Source organism: Cloeon dipterum, chromosome X (assembly GCF_949628265.1).
Source record: "Cloeon dipterum chromosome X, ieCloDipt1.1, whole genome shotgun sequence".
Taxonomy (NCBI): domain Eukaryota; kingdom Metazoa; phylum Arthropoda; class Insecta; order Ephemeroptera; family Baetidae; genus Cloeon; species Cloeon dipterum.
Window position 1 is genome coordinate 15,563,158 of NC_088790.1, and position 21,371 is coordinate 15,584,528.

The window sequence follows — 21,371 nt, forward strand, 5'->3', positions numbered from 1 at the left end:
CGCTTTTTTATGGGAGAGATAATCGAAAAATAGTCGTTTTGGATGCAATAATCGATTTTGAAAATCTGTCAAAATGCTTAAAAATTGATGATTCGTACTCATTTGATAGTCCCGACATCATAGAGGCAAAAGAAAAAATAGTCGATTATCGGCTTTGCACAACCCTACTTATGGCGCTTTTGTGTGGCGGTGCACCTTGCCTTTGTTGACATGGAACGCAGCAGCGAGCTCATTCAGCGCAATCGCAACAGGTTGGCGCTCAACAATCCTGCACCTGCTGTTTTGCTGCCACAGCCACTCAACCAGCACCCCCCCCCCCCCCAATCCACCAGCAGCACCCCCAAAATCTCTTTATAGACAATAAATATTTGCATCTATTTTTTGTATTTTATGAACATAATGCGTGGATCACTATTTGAAATATTGAAAGTAACAGACAGTCTGTGTTTGGAGCAATTTTCCGCTCTGAATCAAACTTAAAAGAGTATTTTTAGTTAAATAAGCAATCATAACGAGAAAGTAGTTTATATACAAAATTCAGGAAATTATTTGTCAGAGGGGGGTAACTACTCGAGTACGGGGTCCCCGAGCGCCCCTGAAAGGGACACGCAATTCTTTTAATAAGGAGTGCTATTAATGAAGGAGATATTCCGATATTCCTCTGTGAAAGAAAAGAACGAGAGATCCCTATACCACCCGTGTTAAATTTAATAACATTTTTACATTGTAAGATCGTTTAATAAGATTATTTTCAACACTCAATATGAACTTCATGTGTAAAAAGTGAAGGGTTTTTTCCATAAATTAGAGATTCTAACATCACATCAGAATTAATAGCTATCACAATTATTTTAAGAACCGGTTTTAGGATTGACATTCGGCAGTTTTGGCTTTATATATGAGCTGTACAGCGGAGAAAACCTACGAAAAAGACACCAAGTTCAATGAAATTCGAAATTTTCGAAATATTGTATCTCAGGGTGACGTCAGGAATTTTGCTGTTAGCAGGTAGTCCTCCGATATCTGAAGATCTATATCCTTAATTTCACAAGCACGTCAATAACATCCCGCAATCTAATAATAGATTTTGTATTTTTTTTCAGGGAGATGAGCAAAGGATGGCATTAGAATCAATGTGGCAAAATAGTAAACATTTTCTGTTGTAAACATGTTGTTTACTCGATCCTATTCTAATGCATCTGCTCAAGAATTAAATAATTGTGCAACCTTGTCTGGCAGGTGGTTGAAAACCTGTTTGCGATTGTGACGAAATCACAATGACAGCTTATACTTATCTACTCAACTCCACTTATCGTATAATGGTTATTGTAAATTTAATAGTGGTCACTATATAATCTGAATTTAACCCCCGTCAATACTTTTAAATTTTACAACGATGTTTTTTCGAAACAGTGAAGCAACAAGCTTATTTGCAAAAGTTTAATAAGACGAATCGAAAAACCGACTCGGTACCCTGAAAAAGGTAGTTAGTTTTTTCACTTCCATTGTAGGTTGCCGCAGTATGGGATTTTGTTTTAAAAACTTAAAGAATTGTTCATGTAGACGTTTGATACCGAAATATAATAACTGACCACCAACTAACTAGACCACCACAAAAAAAGTGAGACTGCCAGATAAAGATTCTCTTTAACTTATTTAACTTTGCCATCCGCGTCCAAATTTTTAAAATAAGTATTTTTTTTCAGAAAAAAACATGAGTATTTTTGTCTAAGATTCACTTTATTGAAAATATTATTAAAGTTTATCTGGTTGAAATTTAAAAATCAGTAAAATAATTATTATTCAAATTCTTTAATATTTTAAAAACAAATTGTCATAATCAGGTGTAAATCAAATAGGAATTCCGACCATGCTTGCTAGCATTTGGATGATTTTGATGGTGATTACGATAATGATGTTCAAAAGGATAGGGTTGGCGAGTACGTAGCCGCTGGCGTAGACGAAAATACTGGCTAGGATTGGGCAGAGCGGCGTGGCTATGCAAACCGGCGTCACCAGCAGCGCCGAGCCGAGAATGAAGACGGCTGCCAGGGCCAGGGTGACACCGACCCTGACTACAAGCCTGAGGGTCACCTTCTTGAGCGCTGGCAGCACAATCTTCATGAAAATTGGCCTCACCACTTTCTTGATCATAGGCCCCAGAATCACGATAATGCTCTTCACCGATTGCACGAGGTCGCGAAATTTGGTCCGCGTGTCCTCCGTCTTCGTCAGCTCCTTCGGCCCGGGTAGAGCAGAAACAATGTCCTTTTCAGGGCGGACTCCATCGGCAGGATTTTCGGGCAGGCACAGGTAAGAATCGGCAAACGCGTTCAGATACCAATCAAACTCACTGACTGTTAAAAAAATTAAAATATAAATTGTCGTTTTTCACGAAAGATTTGATATTGCCTGAAATTACCGAGATTACATAAATATGGCAACTCTATCCTAGATTATTTTTCTTTAGGGTAGTATAGATGAAGGTGTTGAAATAATCGAGGTCGACGGGAAATTTCCGGAAAACTGGGATGAAATTTGGCTAATATCTCGAGCTCTAAGGAAAACAACTATGTACTAAAAGGTGTCTATTCAGACAGCCTTCACATCTTTTAAATTATAGTAATTTTTAATGTTAGAAGTTGGAGTAAATTTTAAATTAATGGTTGACGAAATTTCTCGGGAAAATTATTTTTTCTAAGAGTTAAATGTTGTGCACATTCACCGGAAATTGGACGAGATAACTGGCATATCAGGGCGTTTCGTGAGCACCCTGATGGCTTTCAAAAGGTCAAACTGCATATAATATTATTATTATTCCTCTTCACTTGGACGGCGTGCAGATCTTACACAGATCGCCCAAAGCGCGGCATCGGTAAAATGGCTATTATATATGGGAATTGAATGATGAGGGCTACCCTGACACCAGAGTTCGATTCCCTGCCTGTTCTGATAGTCTTGTCTGGCCTCAGGGATGACCCCAATAGTATTTTCCGCAAGTAAAAAACAACCAACCGTGCAACTTTGATTTTTCACATTATTCGCCTGAAATTTGCCGCACCCTGAACATTCTCTGGCATACTTCATTCGCTCAGAGCAACATTTTCATCCCATACCTCTAGATCCAGATATTACAATACAAATTAGTTTATACAAGTTTGTTTTATGCTCTGGTTATTTAAACTATATGATTTAACTATTAATTAGTATGGAATTATTATCGCTGATTTAAAGTTTTTTGGAATTAATTAAGGGGTCGATGGTGAGGGTACAAAAAACATACACACAAACCAGGATATTATAGTACTACTGTAATGCTATGATTAAAATTTAAAAAATTCAAAACGATCCGATAACAAATCTATTATAGAATTTTTCGATAGGTGATCCTGCCAAGAGTAAAAAATAATTATAACAATGGTAAATATTTTGGGGTTTATATTTCCAAACTTACGGTAACAGACTTCATCTTTTCTGCATTCATAAGACTCCAGGTTCCGAAGGTCGGCAACAGTTTTCTGGGTTGCCAACCCGCAGAGGAACAAAAGAAAAACAAAACGCATCTCTAAAAACAATGAAAATGATTAAAACTGTTATAGAATATTTAATATGAAATTGAAAACGCTCCGGTTTACCTATGCCTGCCTGTGTTAGAAATGACCTATGTTCAAATAATAGTCAGAACATTTAATAGTACTTCGTATATATATTATTAATATCGTCAGTAAACGATCACACGTATACATAAGAGAAAATTTAAATATGTTTTCATTGTGTTAGCGTAATTCACCTCGAAAACATACTGTAGTAAAAATTATTATTAAATCATACAAACCAAAAACTCTGCGTGATTATTATCATTTCAATTATTTCCATTGTAAAAATGTTAGTTATTTAATTAACTAACATCTCATTTTGTTTAGCTCGCAAAATTCTATAGGGTTTGTTTTCTAAATGTTTTTTATTTATGAATTGTAAGACGTCTTTTAGACGGTATCTTAAGGCACCTGCTACCAGAAATAAATAATAAATTTTGTCAAAAAATATTTTTAAAAAAATAGATGGCAAATAGTGTAAAAAGTATAATGTAGAGTGCTCGCGGCCGCCCGCCGATTTACTCTACTGAAAACACAAAGTTTTGATAGAGCCACGAGAGGGCAGCAGCGACTTTTAAAGTCCAACCAGAGCCGGCTCTAGACATCACCAAATGTTTTTGACTATCGATATAAATCGATATATATCGTCCGAAAAAATATCGATGTTAAAATATCGTCCTATATAACCTATGTTAAGCCACAAAAAACATCGATAAAAATCGATAAATATCGTCAGAAAAAATATCGATATTAAAAATCGATTTTTATTTGGCCATGTCTAGCCGGCTCTAACCAAAACAAATAATTAGATACCAGCCAGCAAATTTGGTGCAGCTGCAGTTCGGATTCCAAGTTGTCACGATTTTAATAAATCTCAGTAATTTAGCATGAAACGTAATTATTGTCCTTTTAAATCTTTTTAAAAGTAATAACAATGCTACGAGGCACAAAAATCACCGGTGAGCCCTAATTTCACAACCAAATTTTTGGCAGAGTGATTGTTTTGTTATTACAAAATATTTATTCTGAAGCGTATATACTTGCACACGATCATTACGGGTGACCGAAATTCTTATCTCCTTCGTTACAGAAATCGCCAGAGAAAAATTACTCGTATTTTGTGGACTGTCCGATCTGTGACATTAATTGTTGCACACTTTTTATAAAATGTCTCAGATCATGATCAGAAGTCCCAAAAATGTTCTTCAAAGGTGCTACTTTCCTCTTACGCAAATCAGGTATGAAACAATTTGAGATCTCATCCGTTTGATCCTTTTTTTAAATTCTGTAATTTAGTATTTTTGTGGCCAATTAAGAGATTGTAATTTTCCCTTTGTATGTGTACATACTGTGAGAGTAGTTAAAATTGTATTTCCATAGAATCCAGAATTTTTGTATTTTAAGATTCATAGATCATTAAAAAGATTTTTTTCAGAACAAAAAAGCAGACTGCCGGGGTGGACTCGTTGCGGGAGCGCAACAAGCAGCGATACTGGCGATTCCCGAAGACAAACACAGATACTCGGCAAGTCTTCGACTACTTCCTAGTGCTCGACTTTGAGGCAACCTGTCTGGAGAACGAAAAGATTGGCGTGCAGGAGATAATCGAGTTTCCGTGCATCAAAGTAAACGCGATCACCCTGGAACCGGAAGCTGTGTTCCACCAGTACGTCATGCCCACAGTCAACCCGCAGCTCAGCGACTTCTGCACTAAACTGACCGGAATTACCCAGGTTAATAAGAGCTGCGTATTTTCGAGGGACTTTTTTTAAAAGACAAAAACTAAAAATTTTTGCTTCATGGACCGTCAAACGTGTTTGCTAAATTTTAAGCGGACTTGACAAGAAAACTTCTCATTTCAGCTTAATTTATTTATTTATTTGCTTCAAACGTGTACACTTTTGTGATATAAACATGGCATACTATCAGTAAAAAGCACAATTATTTAGATTTATTTTTAGTTACAAAGGTTACTATAAATATTAAAAATTAATTTTATGATTGTTTGGAATTTAGTTTCCCCTTGGCATAAATTTCCGGTTTGATAAAAAAATCACAGATATTCCCCACAAGACGGCATTATAAGGTTAGGCTTATACTTAACTCGCCTATGATTCCTAAACTTTCTTTGGTTATGTTCTTCTAATTTTTTAAAAGTGCACATGTCTCATGCAAAAATCATTGTGAAGTTTTTTTAACAGCACCACCAGGATAAAATTAAATTAAACAAGAAGGCAATGGGAGATATTTGAGCATGTAATCAACTTCTTTTCACGATAGTAATTAACTTCTTTATGCAACTGGTCAATTCTGGTGGTGTAGAAAACCGCATTAGAGGAAAGCTGGTTTTAAGAATATTCAACAAATTTTTTCCTTCAAGCAGACGTTTAATGAGAAAAAAATATTTTCAAACAATAGGAAATGGTGGAAGGGCAGTGCAATTTTAAGGAGACGCTAAAGCACTTCAGCAAGTGGATCCAAGAGCAAGGCTGTGCGACAAACAGAAGCGCCTTCGTCACCAGCGGCGACTGGGACCTGAAGATCCTTCTACCTAAACAATGTCACCACGAAGGCGTCGACATGCCCAACTACTTCGCGTCCTGGATTAATATTAAACAGGTTAGTCCTTAAAAAAATCTAATTGATCCTGGTGAATCAAAATCAGCACTCTCGGTTTTGGGCTGAAAAAAAATTAGAAAAAAACGCACTACTTTTAATTCTAAATCTTTTTTGTTTCTGTGTGTTCATATATAAAAATCAAATCACCTTTTTTCGAATGATTGTAAAATTTGCCAATGAAATCTCAACAGGTTCACAAAATTTTTTGTCTGATCTGAAATAAACAAATAAAGATTGACTAATTTTTTTAAATTTATTTATTCCATTTCTAAGCACAGAACTGACTCATAATATTGTCATAGAAAAATTATGATAATTTGCTCTCAGTTAACTATGATATCCTGCTCAACTTACAAAACCTTTGATAGCTAGATATTTTGTTATTCGTGTGCCCTTTTGTCAAACCTTGTTTCCCATACAAACTTTCTGGTTGAGTAAAATTGTATCAATTTAATTTTAATATTTGAACAAAAGCTTTACATAATTACTCAATGAATTTGATTTACATCTACAGGCATTTGCTGACGCCACAGGGCAATATCCCAGAGGAATCATTGATATGATGACAAGACTGAATCTCAAACATTGCGGAAGACTGCACAGTGGACTGGGTAAGAATCTCAATTATTTAAATTACTGGGAATAAATTATATTTTCAAAGATGACTGCCGGAACCTGACCAAAATCCTGCAAAAGCTTGCGTTTGAGGGCTTTGTTTTCCACAAAACCGGATTTCTTTGGAAGAGCTAACCTGTTGTTATATAATTTATCCATTAAATTTCTGTTTTACCCCAAAATCAAAAGCAGTTTGTTATTTACAAAATCAACCATAGTTGAAGTTTATTATTGATTTCCAATACAAATATTTCAATTAACTGATTTTTCAAATGTTATTGAAGAGTTGCCATGTAATGTCTGACGAAAGCAACCGAGGGCTCTGCGCGTGCCACTAGAAAACCAACATGTGTCGCATTCGCACGAAAAACCAGCAATTTCTTTTCTGAACGTCAAAAATGTAATTCACATAACATTTTACGGGTTAAAATTAACATTAACTATAAATTAAACAATTTTTCTTCTCTTGGAACGATTGATGACCAGTTTTCATAGAGTTGCAAAATAACAGTGATGTTTGGATGGTCAAGACGAAATTTTGCAAGGGCATGATTCTCGAATACACGCAAAAACATGGACTGGAATATTATTACTTCTTGGCTAGCTCATTCGACAGCCAGTCAAGCCCTTCGTAGAGGCCGTGACCTTGGGTAGCACAGGTTGATTGAATGTACCACTGAAAAAAATCAGGAGTTGAAAATTAGAAATTTTAACTAAATGGATTTAAATAAGTTTTAAGTCGTTTATTTAATCCTGCTGCTTGATGAGGAAAAGTTTAGATTTTAGTGAAATCATCGATATTTGTGTACAATTCGACGAGTTAAGACAATTTTTAATTAGACGAAGTTTAAGAGCTTGGAAGGTTTAAATCCTGGATGGGATTCAACCTTAAATTAATTGAAAGTCATGATGATTTTTAACAGTGTTCAAGATTCAAGCCTACATAAACTCAGTGATTTCACCAAAAGAGGGTTTTCTTTGATTCAAAAAATTGGGGAAAAACTATAACCTTTTACTTATCACAAACAAAACAACAGTGATGTTGGTTTGGTTTTGAATTTTACCAATCAGTTTTCAGCAATTTTCAAAAGCATGTGACAATTTATTTCAGAAATCTGCACTTTCCAACTCAAATAGTTTCCCATCCTCAACGTTCAGCATTGGAATTTTTTTAATTAATTTTTTAGCATAAGCATCATAAAACCGACTGTCTTTTTTTCAATTTGATGAGCATAATTTGGACTTACGTGTCGATTACGCAGCTGGTTGAGACCAAGTTTGTCGGTGAGCTCGGCTGCGTTCATAGCATTCGGCAAGTCTTGTTTGTTGGCAAACACCAGGAGAACGGCATCTCTCAACTCGTCTTCTTTCAGCTGAAAATTACGCATGATAATGGTATTAATATGGTTGTCTCCTCCATTTGGCGTGTCTGGTTTAATTTTAAGACACCAGAAGAGCAAAAATCACGCAATATTTAGGCTTTTGAGCCACAATGATTAAAAAACACCATGAAAATGGGGGAAAGTCTTGTGTTTGTGCAAAAATTTATGATTTTTCAACAATAATAATATTTTGTTTATTTGTAAATAAATTACTGAGTTGCTTTTTGGAATCTTATGACACTGTAAGGAAAGGTAAAAATTTAAACTGGTTTAAATTACCCAATTTAACAGATTTTCACGAAAATAGAACTTCAAATCATATTTTCTCGTGACTTTCTCAATTTTCTCTTGTTTGATTGAAAAAAAAATCGTAAAAATGATTTAAACAGTGTTTCCAACCATGAAAAGAGAAAATTCATGAGAATTTTTTCCTCTTTAAAAAAGTGTTCAAGTTTTTCAACCGTCTAAAAATTTGATAAAGAAGCGCTGGGAAAATGGGTTGAATCAGTATACAAAAGACTATGTGGTCGAAAAAATTGTCTGTTATTTCCATCACAACACTATGTCGTATTGTGCACTATAATGTATGCATTTGACCAAATACTGTATGAGAATAAACAACAATAATTACAACATAAATGCTGTTGGCAAATTAATTAAGCCCGAAAACAAGTGCTTGTTATTTTGAAAAAAATTTCAGATGGTCACCAAATTGAACAATAAATTTTCTCAAGGGAGGGGAGGTGAGGTTATGTCGATTTACCATGTGTTCAAGCTCGCGTTGCGCCTCTCCAATTCGTTCTCTGTCGTTGGAGTCGATGACAAAGATGAGGCCCTGCGTGTTTTGGAAGTAGTGCCTCCAAAGGGGACGGATTTTGTCCTGGCCGCCCACATCCCACACGGTGAAACAAATGTTCTTGTACTCAACGGTCTCCACGTTGAAACCTGCGTGCAAAGATAAATTTATTTTCATATCACTTCCAACCTTTATTTATTCCAAACGTTTGAATAAAACCTTTAGCAAAAGTAAAAACAAAATTATTTTTATTTACTTGATTTTTATTCTCACTAATAAAATCAAATTTAATGGGTAATAAAAATAGTGAGAAAGGGCACCAGTTCTGACATTCAACATGTTAATTCGTTACTTGTTAGAAGGGTAAAGCCAAAATGGGCTATTACAAAATTAATTTTTAATTATTCTGAAGCTTTATTTTTATAATTTTGCGCTCATTAGTATTTCAGATTCCTCATGTAGGACATAGGATTAATAAAGGGTTAAGTTACCCTAGGATATGTGTTGAAAGAAACGTAAAATTGGATAGTATTTAGTTTTCCTATTTTTTTATAAATCTCACAAACAAATAATTTGTGTAAAGGGCGATTATTTCTGAAAAACGCTATACATAGCCTTTTTTGTTTAATTTCCCGCCCTGTTTGTCAAACCCTGGTTCACTTTCTTCCTAGTTGTAATCACATTTAAATTATTTTAATTAAAAATCCACCATTATATCAAAAATTTTCAATATTATTTTTGTGAGAAGGAAGAGTTTACAAAACATAACAAAAACAATAATTACAAAATTCCGACGGTTGATATTATCTGATGAAAAACCAAATTGCTCAATTGCCTAAACCTTCAAATAAATAATATTCTCCGTTTAGTTTTTTGCGGACTTCTAGACGCCACTTTAAATTTGCAAGCAAAGGGGAACTATATACATTTTAAAGTGTCCGAGATTACTCTGATTTCCCTGTAGAGAGATAAGGAACTCTGTGACGTGAGGGGTTTTGTGGATATTATTTGTTATTTTTTCACCCTACCGATGGTTGGAATGGTGGTGACGATCTCGCCCAGCTTCAATTTGTAGAGGATGGTGGTTTTTCCGGCTGCATCCAGTCCGACTGCGGAAGGAAAGAGAGTTTAAATTCGGGACAAGTAGCCGGTCGACGTCACGCCGTTGATAGAAATATTATTTTCTTCGGACGCGATACTCACCCATCAAAATGCGCATCTGCTTCTTGCCGAACAGCTTAGTCAGCACGCTCGAAATCGTGAGACCCATCTCGCCGAAAAGTTACACACAGTCGGCGCCGAAAATTCGTCCTGCCACGTCTTTCCTCGCCGTCTATTTACGCAGGGCAGCACTCGACACTTTGGACAGGCAGGCAAACGCCTCAGCTGACCGCTCGCTGACGCAACACCAACGACGCCGCGCCCAACTCATGAACTATCGCTACTGCTGCTTTGTTGGAAGGCGTGGTTGCAGTTAGTCGTCATTCTTCGATCTGGCGGGAAAATGTGTGGCAGAGGGGCACGTGGCCTCTGCTACTGAAGAAATGCTAATTTTTTTTGCGTCCTGTCGGCTAGATTTCAGTTTTTAAAGGCCAATTTTGATACGAACGAATGGCTTAAGGCATGCAGCAATGGAACAATTTAACTTCGTTCTTCTTTACCGCCATATTTTACGATATTTACCATGTTTACTGCAGTGTAATTCACTTAATTCTTACAGTAAGCATTTTCATTAATTAAAATATGAAAACGTTGTGCTGCTATGTGGACAAATTTTGCTACAGATAATGATAAATAGGATTAATAATTTGCATACAGTAAAAACTGTCCCAATATATATACTTCATGCATGGAATGCAGTTTTCAAAGGCATGTTCTAGAGGCAATGTATTTTTTGCTAATTCGGAGAAAAAAATGTCTGTCTGCCGCGGCTGTGCAAATTTAGACCTTAGCTTTTCTCTGATATCAGGTTATTGCCCACAATTTTGCTTACGAAGACATATCTTTGTCGCGCAGGCACTTCCGCTGTGTTAATTCAATTCCAAACAAGCCTCATGATGGCTTTTTGGATGAAAAATTTTATTAATATCAATTCGTTCATAAACAACAAGGAAACTGTGTATAGGAGAAATAGGAAAGAGGATCGCCTTTATCAATTTATTTGCTTTCTACGTCAAAAATACAACTTCACTCACAATACTTAAAGCGACAATTTACAATTTCATTAAAATGCTAAAAATGTCATGTAAAATTGCGAAAGTAAGCAAATATTTATAGTTTGGCTAGCACTATAAATGGTAACATTTCAGCTAACTTATTTACGAACGAAATTAGGAATAAAACTCACGTACGGTCTCAGATTTTGAGCTAGTAGCCAATTTTTCATTCGATTCATAGGCACTTACATCACTAGTATACCTGAATTGTTGCAATATACTTGGAATGTCAATAGCCAGACTTGGAAAACGACAACTCGTGAAATTTTTGTAAAGAAATTTAAGCTTTTTACTTCAAATCTAACTAGACCACTAAAGTAGGACGTACGGGGAAATTTGGGACCCTAAATTAGTGATTTTTCAACAAATAATGAGTAGAGCAGTTAGGTATAGGGCCCTATCTTTTTTCATTTCAAAGGCTTGAATCGTATAGAATGACAACATTCAACACTACTTGTAACTTAGCTGTACTTTTGCTCCGAAAATTGAATAAATAAATAGATTTCAAAGTTTTAGTTACAGCAAATTTTTCCTCTCCAAAGAAGTTTAATTACCAACTACAAAGTTGAGTAGATTTCCCAAGTGGACAATTTCTTACTTTCTAACTTACTTATTGGATTTGGTGCAGGAAGCATTTTGTAAGTAGTGCGGTTCTCTGATTTCTTTAGGGTTGGGAATTTAAGACCATTAATCAAATATTTTTTTCTGTGCGTGTAAATAAATTTAAGACACCATACGAGAACGAACAACGTAATTTTAATACTTTCAAGTCACAAAAATTGAAATCGGTTTTAAAACCGTCTTTGGAGTAAAAAACTGTTTGAAATCCTCTAAATCGCTTATGAAGGTCGATAAAACCTTAAATTAAAGAACGCGAAAAACGTTCTATATATTTTTGTGTATGTACGATTTAAAAAGGGCATTCATTATCATTAATAATACAATTAAAAAAAATGTATGAATTCTGAAGTTGAACTAGTTTTTAAGCCATTGCTTGTTTTCTAAGCACTATATAATATTAACGAAATTTCTCTTAAAAATCACAAATTTCTCGTTGTTTGGTCGTTTGTTGTTTTTAGTCTTGTGTAATCCAGGTTAGTGTTGTAATCGGTTAAAAGCCGAGACTGGCCAGTTATTTTTTGGTCTGTTTTATCCTTTTAAAGATCTTGGACCACGATAAATTTCCTATTGTGATGAATTTTTGCTAAAAATAATCGAAATTTGCCATAGAATCAAAACTAAACTGTCTTAAAACATCAAAAAATAGCCCCGTATTAAATTCCCAACTCTACCTCCTTGTCTGTTTTCAAAATTTTAAGATCACAATTGAAGATTTTCAAGTCAAAAGTTCAAAAAATCAATATGTTTTTACAACGGAGCACGGATGTTAAATGCAATAAAATTTTCAATTCGGACCCTGACGTGTCGGTATTTGAGACATTTAATTTGATCGGCCTAAAAAAGGTCAGGGAAGAGCAGGGTCAGCGGCAGCCGCAGTCCATGGCGGCGAGGTCTTCGCTGAGCACGAGGGTGTAGTTGCCCTTGGAGAGCTCGAGCACAAGCGAGGTGGGCCTGAAGCGGATGGGCACGCACTGCACGTCAGGGTAGTTGAGAGCCTGCTGCGCGTGCCGCGACTTGAAGGCGCTGCGGGCGAGCGCGTGGCTCGACGGCTTCAGGCTGTGGTGCAGCACCGGCCGCGGACACTGGCCCACGCACAGATTGAGCCGCAAAGTGCGCGGGTAGACGACGTCCGCCCAGCCCACCTGCGTCGCCTCAGGTGCCCAATGCTCCAGCCGGCATCCTGGCAGCCCGTGCGGGAACACCGGTGCAGTCATCCGACGGGGACGCACCGCCCGTTTCGCTGACTCTGCGGATTCGAACACAACACGCTCATTATTACTCTATCGCTTTGCAACACAGGAAGTCAAAAGCCCGCCTTTTTTACCCACGTTCGGTCGTATGCAATTAAAAATAATTCAAAAGATAAAAGATACTGATGTGATTAAAAAAACTCTGCGAAATGTTTTCTGAGGGTCAATTTTAGATACATTTTGAAATAAAAAATATCATTTTTAAATTTTTGCAATTTGATGTAAGATATCTCTGGTTTTCTCTTTACGGTAGAGATTTTGTGTAATTATATTTTAGTAATTTAAAATTTTGTTTAGCTTCTTAAAATGAGCAACAGTAAAATCTAAAATAAAGAACAATAAACATCTGAGAACGCAATTGGTGTCTCAGCGGTTATCAATTCAATTAGAAAACCCTTCGCAAAATAAAAACAATAATTGGCTTTAAATGTACAAGACCATTTTCTATTGGTTTATGAGAAGAATGCTAACTAATATTTTTATCTTGAATCCGGAAATCAATCTAAAAATGTTTCATTCTTTAGATTTTTTTTGACAATGAAGGTTAAAAAGGTTTAGTTAGAAAGCCGTGCTATCAAAATTGAAACTGGTTTGGTCTGGCACAAAAATAGAGACATTTAAATTTCGGACACGCTTTAAAATTTTATTTTTAACAAATATAACCGTCTTAAGAGTTAAAATTTTTACCAGAATGGTCAATGAGGAAAGCCCTGAGTTCAGAGCCGACAATTTAAAACATTTTACCTGCGTTCATTTACAATTTTCGACCTTTTATTGTATTGCGATTTAAGATTTAAACTTTCTTGTACGAATTCCTTGCATAAAAAGACTTCATTTTACGTCCTGAAAACCAAAATCGTTCATTTAGAAAAGGCTAAACTAAACAGAAATTCCGTTTTAATTTATTCATATTTTTCATGACCAAAAGAGAAAATACCGAATTGTACCGCTTGAAAACATCTTCTAAGTAACTCTGGTTATTCCATAACATGGCTTTTGAGTAAATTAATATCCGAAATAACACAAATTGTAGACAGGAATGCTTGAATTTTAAAAATAAATTATAGCAAACAATCATGCCCATATTTGAAAATTGTTTGTGAAATGATTTTTTAATACTTACAATTTCAACAGCTACTGCACTTATTTTCCATTTTCCCTATTTTATCAGATCTTTTAACAATTCAAACTCATTCTTACCATCATTGTTCTCTGTGATGACGAGTAGTGGTCCATGCTCAAGTCCAGTTACGATAACAGCTTCATCAGGGTCGACCTGGCGGCCTCGTTCGTTCAAGAAGAGCAGTTCCAGTTGCAGCAACTCCTGGCGCTTTGGGTCGATGTGCTCGGTCAGGTTGAGCTTGAGGAAGTTCTTCTCGACGGACAGCGGCGTGGTCATTTGCCACGGCGTTCTGTCCCCCTCTAAGCCCCTAACCACCACCGACAGGTTCTCGTCATGATTTGCGCGTGGCGTGAGCACCAGCAGCAACGAGCGGTTCTCCTGCAGACTCCACTCATCGTTCGGAACCAAAAACTTCATCTTCACAAAGAACTCGCCTGTTCAGAACACAAATTTTAATTAATTCGTGTACTAAATGATATTATAATTTTAAGAAAAATGTGAAAAATATGAAATAAAAATTCAAGGATGGTTATTGGAAAACAGGTTGTTGACAAGATAGAATATTTTTAATAGAATTGGTTTATTATTTTTATATTTCACCAAGGCTAAAATATATAGCAGTAATAAAGCAAAAGTGTCAGACGAGATCCAGTTATTTTATATATAACCAAGGCTGTATGGAATTTTGTGATTTAAAAACATAGTTCTAATTTTATTTAGCGTTCTAGTAATTTCTTTAAAATAGAAATAGTAAGAATGCTTAAAAATGCAGATTTTAAAGAAAGTTTGAATTTTTCTCGTAATTTATTATCTTGTTTTATGATATTATTGGTTAATACCAAGCCGATAAGTCTCGTTGGAGTCTATACTCCTTTTTATAAATATTACAATATTTCGATGAAATTTATTCGTTGTTTACTGGTAGTTGCAATTTCAAATGGTGCAAATCATTGCAATTCAAATACTAGACAAACACTTTGCAATTAAAATTAGACCGTTATATTGTATTATGCGATTTTTTGGATTGCAGACTTTTATACAAGAGCATTTTTGACTACAAATCAACACAATTCCAGAGCAATGTATGCGTATGACGTCAATGGAGCAAATTTAATAACACTCTCCGGCGCCTTGAAAGTGAATTAATGCAAAAAATCAGGAGCGCGTGTGCCCGTGCCCGCAGCCACAAGCACTTACTTTTCCAGGAGACTTTTGAGAGTCGGTCCGAGTGCGCGCAATGCGTAATGAAATATCAGCAAAAACGCACTTCCCACGACTCAGGTAAAACGAACTCTCGACACCTGAGTCAGCGAACAAAACACAATTCGTGTCGACCGCACGACAGAAGCATCAGGAAATTCGCTTCATCCGATTCTCAAGTTTATTTCACTCTGGATTCTGGAATTGTCGGATGAGGCAATTTATTGAGAATCTCTTAACGACAAAATTCATTTTTTAAGACTAAAATTAATGGTAATTAGTCATTACGTGACCTTCAAAATAAAAGTTTCTGCAGCGAAAAAACTTTGGCTGCTTTAGAAAATACATATAATTTAAATCATTTAACGATTGCAAAGTCATTAAGATCGCAATGGAGCTATTAAAAGCTGTGTCATGTAAACTATTAATAAAAAATAAAGAAAAATATATACATAGAAACTTTGAAAGTCCAGCCAATTCAGAAGAACTATCGGCTGGCTCATGCAGCTGCACAAGGTAGCTCAATTAATAAATTCATGCACAAATTTGCAAGAAATCAAAAAATTAATGCAGTTTGTGCTTGATGATAAATAAAGCAGAAAAATGCACTCATCATTTTGAAATACTTTTTAAGTGATATTAACATGTGGGGTAGAAATTTTTTAAGGAGACTTGAACGCACTAAACTAAGTAAGAAACGAATTATGCTATTACTGAAAACCTATTTTAAAATAAAAAAAATTCTCAAAAAAAATTAAGTTTCAGCTCAGAATAAAAAATATATATTGAAAAAATATCAATAGAGGGTGAAATTATTAAATTAGGCCTGAAAGTAAAGCAGATGGGAAAAATTGAACTAAAACAGCAAAAAAACGAAAGAAATGTATAAATAAATAAACTCAACATACTTGCGTGGACATGGTGTGGCGCGACGGAGCTGGCCATGCGCTGCCACTGTCCGGGATTGGAGTGTCCAGATTCGTAGCGCTCGGCCTGGTCGGCCATGAACTTGAGGTAGAGAGGCACCGTGGCGGGGGCGGTGGAGGCGGCGTTAGCGGGGGCGGCAAACCAGCCGCCCACGAGCAGCAGGACCGACAGCGAGAAACGCATTGCGGAGACTGTGCTTTGTGCAGAACTTCGAACTCGCTCCGGAAGTTACTTCTCGCGCGCACCGGTATTTTTTCCTTACCGGTATGCAACGCTCCCAGAATCCATCCGATTCTCTTGCCCGGACTTAAATCGCAATTTCCGTTTTTTAAATTTCCCAAATCGTTTGTACTTCGATTTCGATGCCCTCTTTTCTGATCTTATCTCGAATATACCGGTTTTTTTCAGATGTTCTGACAGTTTACCGGTGATTAAGAGGTTCTATAATTGAGATTTACGCGCTCTTTTACAGGAAATGTCTCTGATTTTAGGTTTTCAAATTAGAAACTCCTCTTGAACGGTAAAAATTGAATTTTTTGTGATGTAACTTGATGAATTTTAGATTTAAAGTTTGATATGGCCAAAATTGATATATTTTCTAGATTTAAGTTCCTATAAAGCCACATAAACAGATATTTTCAAATAAATAATGTTTGCTGCAATCCTATTTTTAATTTATTGCCCCCCATTGACATCATTTAGGAAATGCATCCTAGTTCAAAGTATTGGTGTGGCCACGTGGGTTAGAGTGAATAAAGTGCAGACACACAGGAAGCAGCAAGCGAAACTGGAGATGCATAATCACGAAACCAGAGAGATGCAATGCCAGACGAGCAGACTAGTCAGTCTGCGCGCGGCATGTCAAGCGTCCTATTTCCCTGTCAGCACGGAAGAACGGCACACGCGAAGCCTAGCCAAATGCCAGACGCGAAACATTTGCATAGACGGCAGAATAAATGCAATGCAGAATTGATACTCTCTATTCAGCATTTAAATGATGAATGCGCAAGGATAGAGCCGCCACTAAGGCAGACAGACTGCGTCTAGCTTGTAAACTACCAAGCTGGTGCTCTCTGCGATGCGGATTTTAACGATTGTGAGCTGATTTTTTATTTGCAGAGGAGCTCAATCGGAAAAAGACTGAACGCAAAACAAAGTAATCAGGACAGGGTATATAGAGGTCTCAGCCATCCGCGTTGCGCCGCGCAAGCTGGAAAATTTTGGGTCACGTTATGGCTGCAGCCAGCCGCCGTGAATCTGACTGAGCCGCGCCAGCCGCCGGTAAAAAGGACAAAAATTAAAAAGCACAGGAAAAATGTCTTCCGGCACTTCGGGCCTTTATATACTATTAAACTATTATCAGCTGCGCCAGCCGCCGCCGCCGGCAAAAATTCAGCTATAAAGCCGCGAAATTTAAGGCGGTGGCTGGCGCGCCTGACAATAGTTTAAACGTGAAGTTTGATAGTACTTAACGGCCGGAAGGGCCAAAGACATTTTTTCTCCTGCACTTTTTTTTTAATTGTTGACCCTTTTTTACCGGCGGCTGGCGGCTGCCCACGTGGCCCAAAATTTGCCAGACGGCGCGGCAAAGCGCGAATGGCATTTTTTAAAATTATTATGCTTTTCATCTCTCTTATGATATTAAAATTAACGAAGCTTATGGAAATTAATGCAAATATAGTAAAATTCTAAGACGAAAAATTAATGGAAAAATGATTATACCAATTAATTGAACTAATATCTGGGCAGAGTTAAGCCAATCCTTAATTTAAAATAATCCCTGAATTCGTCAGCAATTTTGTGAGTGGAAAAGTTTCCTGTACATATCTCTTTATACTGTTAAATCCCCCGACATTGAAAGGTTTTTTCACTCAGCGAGGAAATAGATAACAATTGAAATTGAGCGACTGTCTGTTGTTCCCACCAGATACATTTTCCCAAACGACGTCAAAGTTGTTTTTCGATTATCTCTGAAAACAATGATAAATGTCTGACTGATTTTTTGTCTATGGGCTTCAATGGTATGCAATATGGAATAGCAAATTTTTATAACTTTTTAATATAATATATTTTTATAGACAAAGGAATGAATAACTGGCATCAGCCATTTCAAAAATACAATCAGCGCTCGGCGCTCAGCTTTAACAGGAACGAAGACCGCCCCACCCCAAGACAGTTATTACATGTGTATATATTAACACGTCTATTTTCGCTTTGCATTACTGTATATCAATTCAGTCCTGTATTATGACGCTGTACACTCATACAGTTCTCAATGGCCTATGGATTGGATAAAACTGAACAAACTTGATCTTTAAGTAAGTTATATTTTAGATATTAATTTACCAGTCCGATGGATCGCGTTTTTAAAGTACGCAGGAGTTCCAAAGCAATGGGAGGTATTTTGAGCAGTTCTGGGATCTAATACTGGCTGCCCAATGTCATAAATGGCAAAAGGTGGTTAATTAAGTGACTCGAAATGCTCATATAGCTAAACGGGCTTGGAGGCGCACCGGCGCCGACTCGCCACTTGCTATGGTTTTCGCACCTTTCCTGCGGCTTTAGGGCCAAATTTCTGGCATTTCAATAAAAGATCTCGGTGCGGGATGGCGAAGTTAAAAGATGGCCACTCGCGGGCCCCGTGTTATCCGCTCGGCGGTGTTATTGGGACCTGCGGTGAGCTCGTAGCCCACGGGATGTGATTAGCGCAGAGGTTCAAAAGATGATTTACTTGCAACAAGCTAAGCTTTATTTTGTGCAACGCTCTATTTTCAGATAAATTATGTGACCACTAAAATTCTTTAAAATAGCAACTCAATTCTCAAACGTCGTTAAAATTGCTAAAATTTATTAAATTAAGGGCATCGAGACTTTACTTTGAATTTAGCATATTCTCTGTCTCAAAAGCAATAATTTGATAGAATCGTATAGCATCAGTTGGAGAACGTAAACTTGCAAAGGGTAGTAACAAAAGCTAATATTAAAAATAGGGTTTATATTTTATATTTTTACAAGTAGTGTTGTTATCTTATGGCCAAAGAGAAATATTTCTGATGATATCAAGTAAACTCTGAGAAAGATAACAAAACTGTCAATTAAGAACTCAAGCAGATGATTCTATTTTTCGGCCGTAGAAAGTATCAAATGTTTCGTACTATTTATTTCTAAGACTATTTATAGATGTGTGTATAATTTAGACCGAAAACTTTGGGCACTTTATTGTTTTGTTGCGGGGTGGGGGGGGTAAAATATTTTATGACTGTTGGGATTTTAGACGGTATTTTACACATCTTTCAGGTCAGTATCACTTTTCATTTGATTGCCTGTTAATTAGAAGTCCCCTCGAAAAGTATAATACTTTGAGGTTGGTTCAAACACAATATAGACGGTTTTAGACTGTTTTAAACAATTTTAAAACTTAAAATTGCATGATTTGTAGGCTTCTTTGATGTCTTAATGAAAATTGGATGCGCATAAAAAAAAACTTAAATTGGCCACCCTAAAATCTTTCATTATTCCAAATTGCAGAATGCGTTTCGTCCTTCTGCTCGTCCTGTGCGTATTGGCCCAGCAAGTCTCTGGCAACTCATTGCCAGTGGCGAAAGCAGGCGCCAATGAGAGGGATGTCCAGTCGTTGGTGGAGCTGAAAAAGCCAGGCGAGATGCCCGAGCAAGTGATTCTTCTGCCACGCGTGATCGCCGTCTCAGTGCTCAACAATTTGCGCGCGATGGTCAAGGGCCCAAACTTTTTATTGATACTCACGAGATTGGGCTACATTCCGCTCGACATCATCGCCAAGAATTTGATCGATGCCGGCCGATATGGCACCGCCTGCAGCAACGTCATGTTTGGAGCTTGCTCCAGAATCACCAATGCGCTCGTTGGCTGGATTGAAAACTTCAAAAACGGCGAGCGACTGGATGCTACCGCCCGTTTCGTGCAAGAAGAGTTGGTGCAGTTACTGAATGATATTCAAGTTTGAAATTTTATTTTAAAATCCAACTCTCTCCTGTAGCCTTCAGGCGCTGAAATCTTTTTAATTCTGACACGAGAAGTCATATTAATATTTAGTCAATATTTAGGAATATAAACATATGCCAGGGTGCTGTATCAACTCGTTTGAAATTATTTCAAAATTAAAAATATTTGTTTTCGATTGAGAGCTTTGACTAGAAAATATGTGTTTTCAAATTTAATTAAAAATACAAAATTAAAAACAGAAATTTCTTCAAAATATATGCACCATTTTAAAAGAAAATATAATACAGAGCCAAATTGTCATAACATGCCTGCAATGACTAACAAGAACTGGTGCGGGTATTAAACTGTTAACGCTTTCTGATATAAATAAAGTAAATAAGTTACATCTACCATTTACTCAATTGCAACATTAATATAATATTTTTATCCCACGCCGCCAAGCACAAAAAGTTGAAATTATCGAAATTATTATCTCATCATTCGCTGTTATATGCATTATATGGGTTGGGTTGTAGTGCACCGAATGATTTTCAATTAAGTTTATATATTCCGATTCGGAAAACATGGAATCATTGTTTTTAATTTCTTCTGCATTTTGTAACCTCTGCTCAGCACATCCTGGGGGCTGAGCTCACCGGGTCCCATAACACCGCCGAGTGGCCCTGAAATACTCAAATATCTTCCATTGCTTTGACAATCCATATAATGCCAAAGCAATGCGAGCCAACGGGCTTGTTAAAATGTATTTTTTGAAATAATAATAACATTTTTTTTTGCTCTTTTTATCCCTGTCCGAGGACCGGAGGACCGGGAAGGGCGCGCACTGCACTAGCACGAATGCTGAAACCCGGGTCTTAATAACACCGCGAACGGATAACATGGGCGCACCAGGCCGCACAGGGACCCAGCCCACTGAAGGGCCACTTGCCTCCGCACCGAGGACTGAATTGAAACGCTAGACATTCGTCCCGTGAAGCCAAATCACGCATGCTGGAAAGGTGCAAACCAGCAAGTAGCGAGTCGGCGCCGGTGCGCCTCCCAGCCC

At 36.9% G+C, this 21,371-nt stretch overlaps 3 protein-coding genes across 5 annotated transcripts; 1 reads left to right on the top strand and 2 right to left on the bottom strand.

The window, feature by feature from the left end:
* The first annotated feature begins 4,408 nt into the window (after positions 1–4,408).
* LOC135946298 (ERI1 exoribonuclease 3-like) lies at positions 4,409–7,266 on the top strand. Of its 3 annotated transcripts, none has more exons than XM_065494467.1 (6): positions 4,409–4,555; positions 4,687–4,834; positions 5,032–5,329; positions 6,015–6,215; positions 6,730–6,826; positions 6,877–7,266. In XM_065494467.1, the coding sequence occupies exons 2-6, from the start codon at positions 4,764–4,766 to the stop codon at positions 6,963–6,965; spliced, it is 756 nt and encodes a 251-aa protein (XP_065350539.1). In that variant the 5' UTR covers positions 4,409–4,555; positions 4,687–4,763; the 3' UTR covers positions 6,966–7,266. The 3 variants fall into 3 exon arrangements, with proteins under 3 accessions (XP_065350539.1, XP_065350542.1, XP_065350540.1); XM_065494470.1 differs by having other exon boundaries at positions 4,411–4,490; XM_065494468.1 differs by having other exon boundaries at positions 4,416–4,628.
* Arf102F (ADP-ribosylation factor 2) lies at positions 7,023–10,428 on the bottom strand. Its single transcript, XM_065494471.1, has 5 exons — positions 10,212–10,428; positions 10,037–10,117; positions 8,976–9,157; positions 8,078–8,203; positions 7,023–7,506 (listed from the first exon to the last, which is right to left on the bottom strand). Exons 1-5 carry the CDS (start codon positions 10,276–10,278, stop codon positions 7,420–7,422), a joined length of 543 nt encoding a protein of 180 aa, XP_065350543.1. The 5' UTR covers positions 10,279–10,428; the 3' UTR covers positions 7,023–7,419.
* Positions 10,429–11,151: 723 nt separating this feature from the next.
* Positions 11,152–16,579, bottom strand: LOC135946868 (protein DVR-1-like). The gene is made up of 3 exons (XM_065495306.1): positions 16,327–16,579; positions 14,296–14,652; positions 11,152–13,091 (listed from the first exon to the last, which is right to left on the bottom strand). Exons 1-3 carry the CDS (start codon positions 16,526–16,528, stop codon positions 12,706–12,708), a joined length of 945 nt encoding a protein of 314 aa, XP_065351378.1. The 5' UTR covers positions 16,529–16,579; the 3' UTR covers positions 11,152–12,705.
* Positions 16,580–21,371: the final 4,792 nt, after the last annotated feature.

Bases quoted from the DNA above. Each gene is read 5' to 3' on its own strand.
- LOC135946298 (XM_065494467.1), top strand. From the start codon at position 4,764: ATGTCTCAGATCATGATCAGAAGTCCCAAAAATGTTCTTCAAAGGTGC. The intron at 5,330-6,014 runs GTTAATAAGAGC...TTCAAACAATAG, and splicing joins AACTGACCGGAATTACCCAG to GAAATGGTGGAAGGGCAGTG. The intron at 6,827-6,876 runs GTAAGAATCTCA...ATATTTTCAAAG, and splicing joins AAGACTGCACAGTGGACTGG to ATGACTGCCGGAACCTGACC.
- Arf102F (XM_065494471.1), bottom strand. From the start codon at position 10,278: ATGGGTCTCACGATTTCGAGCGTGCTGACTAAGCTGTTCGGCAAGAAG. The intron at 10,118-10,211 runs GTGAGTATCGCG...TTCCTTCCGCAG, and splicing joins GCAGATGCGCATTTTGATGG to TCGGACTGGATGCAGCCGGA. The intron at 8,204-8,975 runs GTAAATCGACAT...CGTAATTTTCAG, and splicing joins AACGCGAGCTTGAACACATG to CTGAAAGAAGACGAGTTGAG.
- LOC135946868 (XM_065495306.1), bottom strand. From the start codon at position 16,528: ATGCGTTTCTCGCTGTCGGTCCTGCTGCTCGTGGGCGGCTGGTTTGCC. The intron at 14,653-16,326 runs GTATGTTGAGTT...TGTTCTGAACAG, and splicing joins GCCACACCATGTCCACGCAA to GCGAGTTCTTTGTGAAGATG. The intron at 13,092-14,295 runs GTAAGAATGAGT...TCGAATCCGCAG, and splicing joins CATCACAGAGAACAATGATG to AGTCAGCGAAACGGGCGGTG.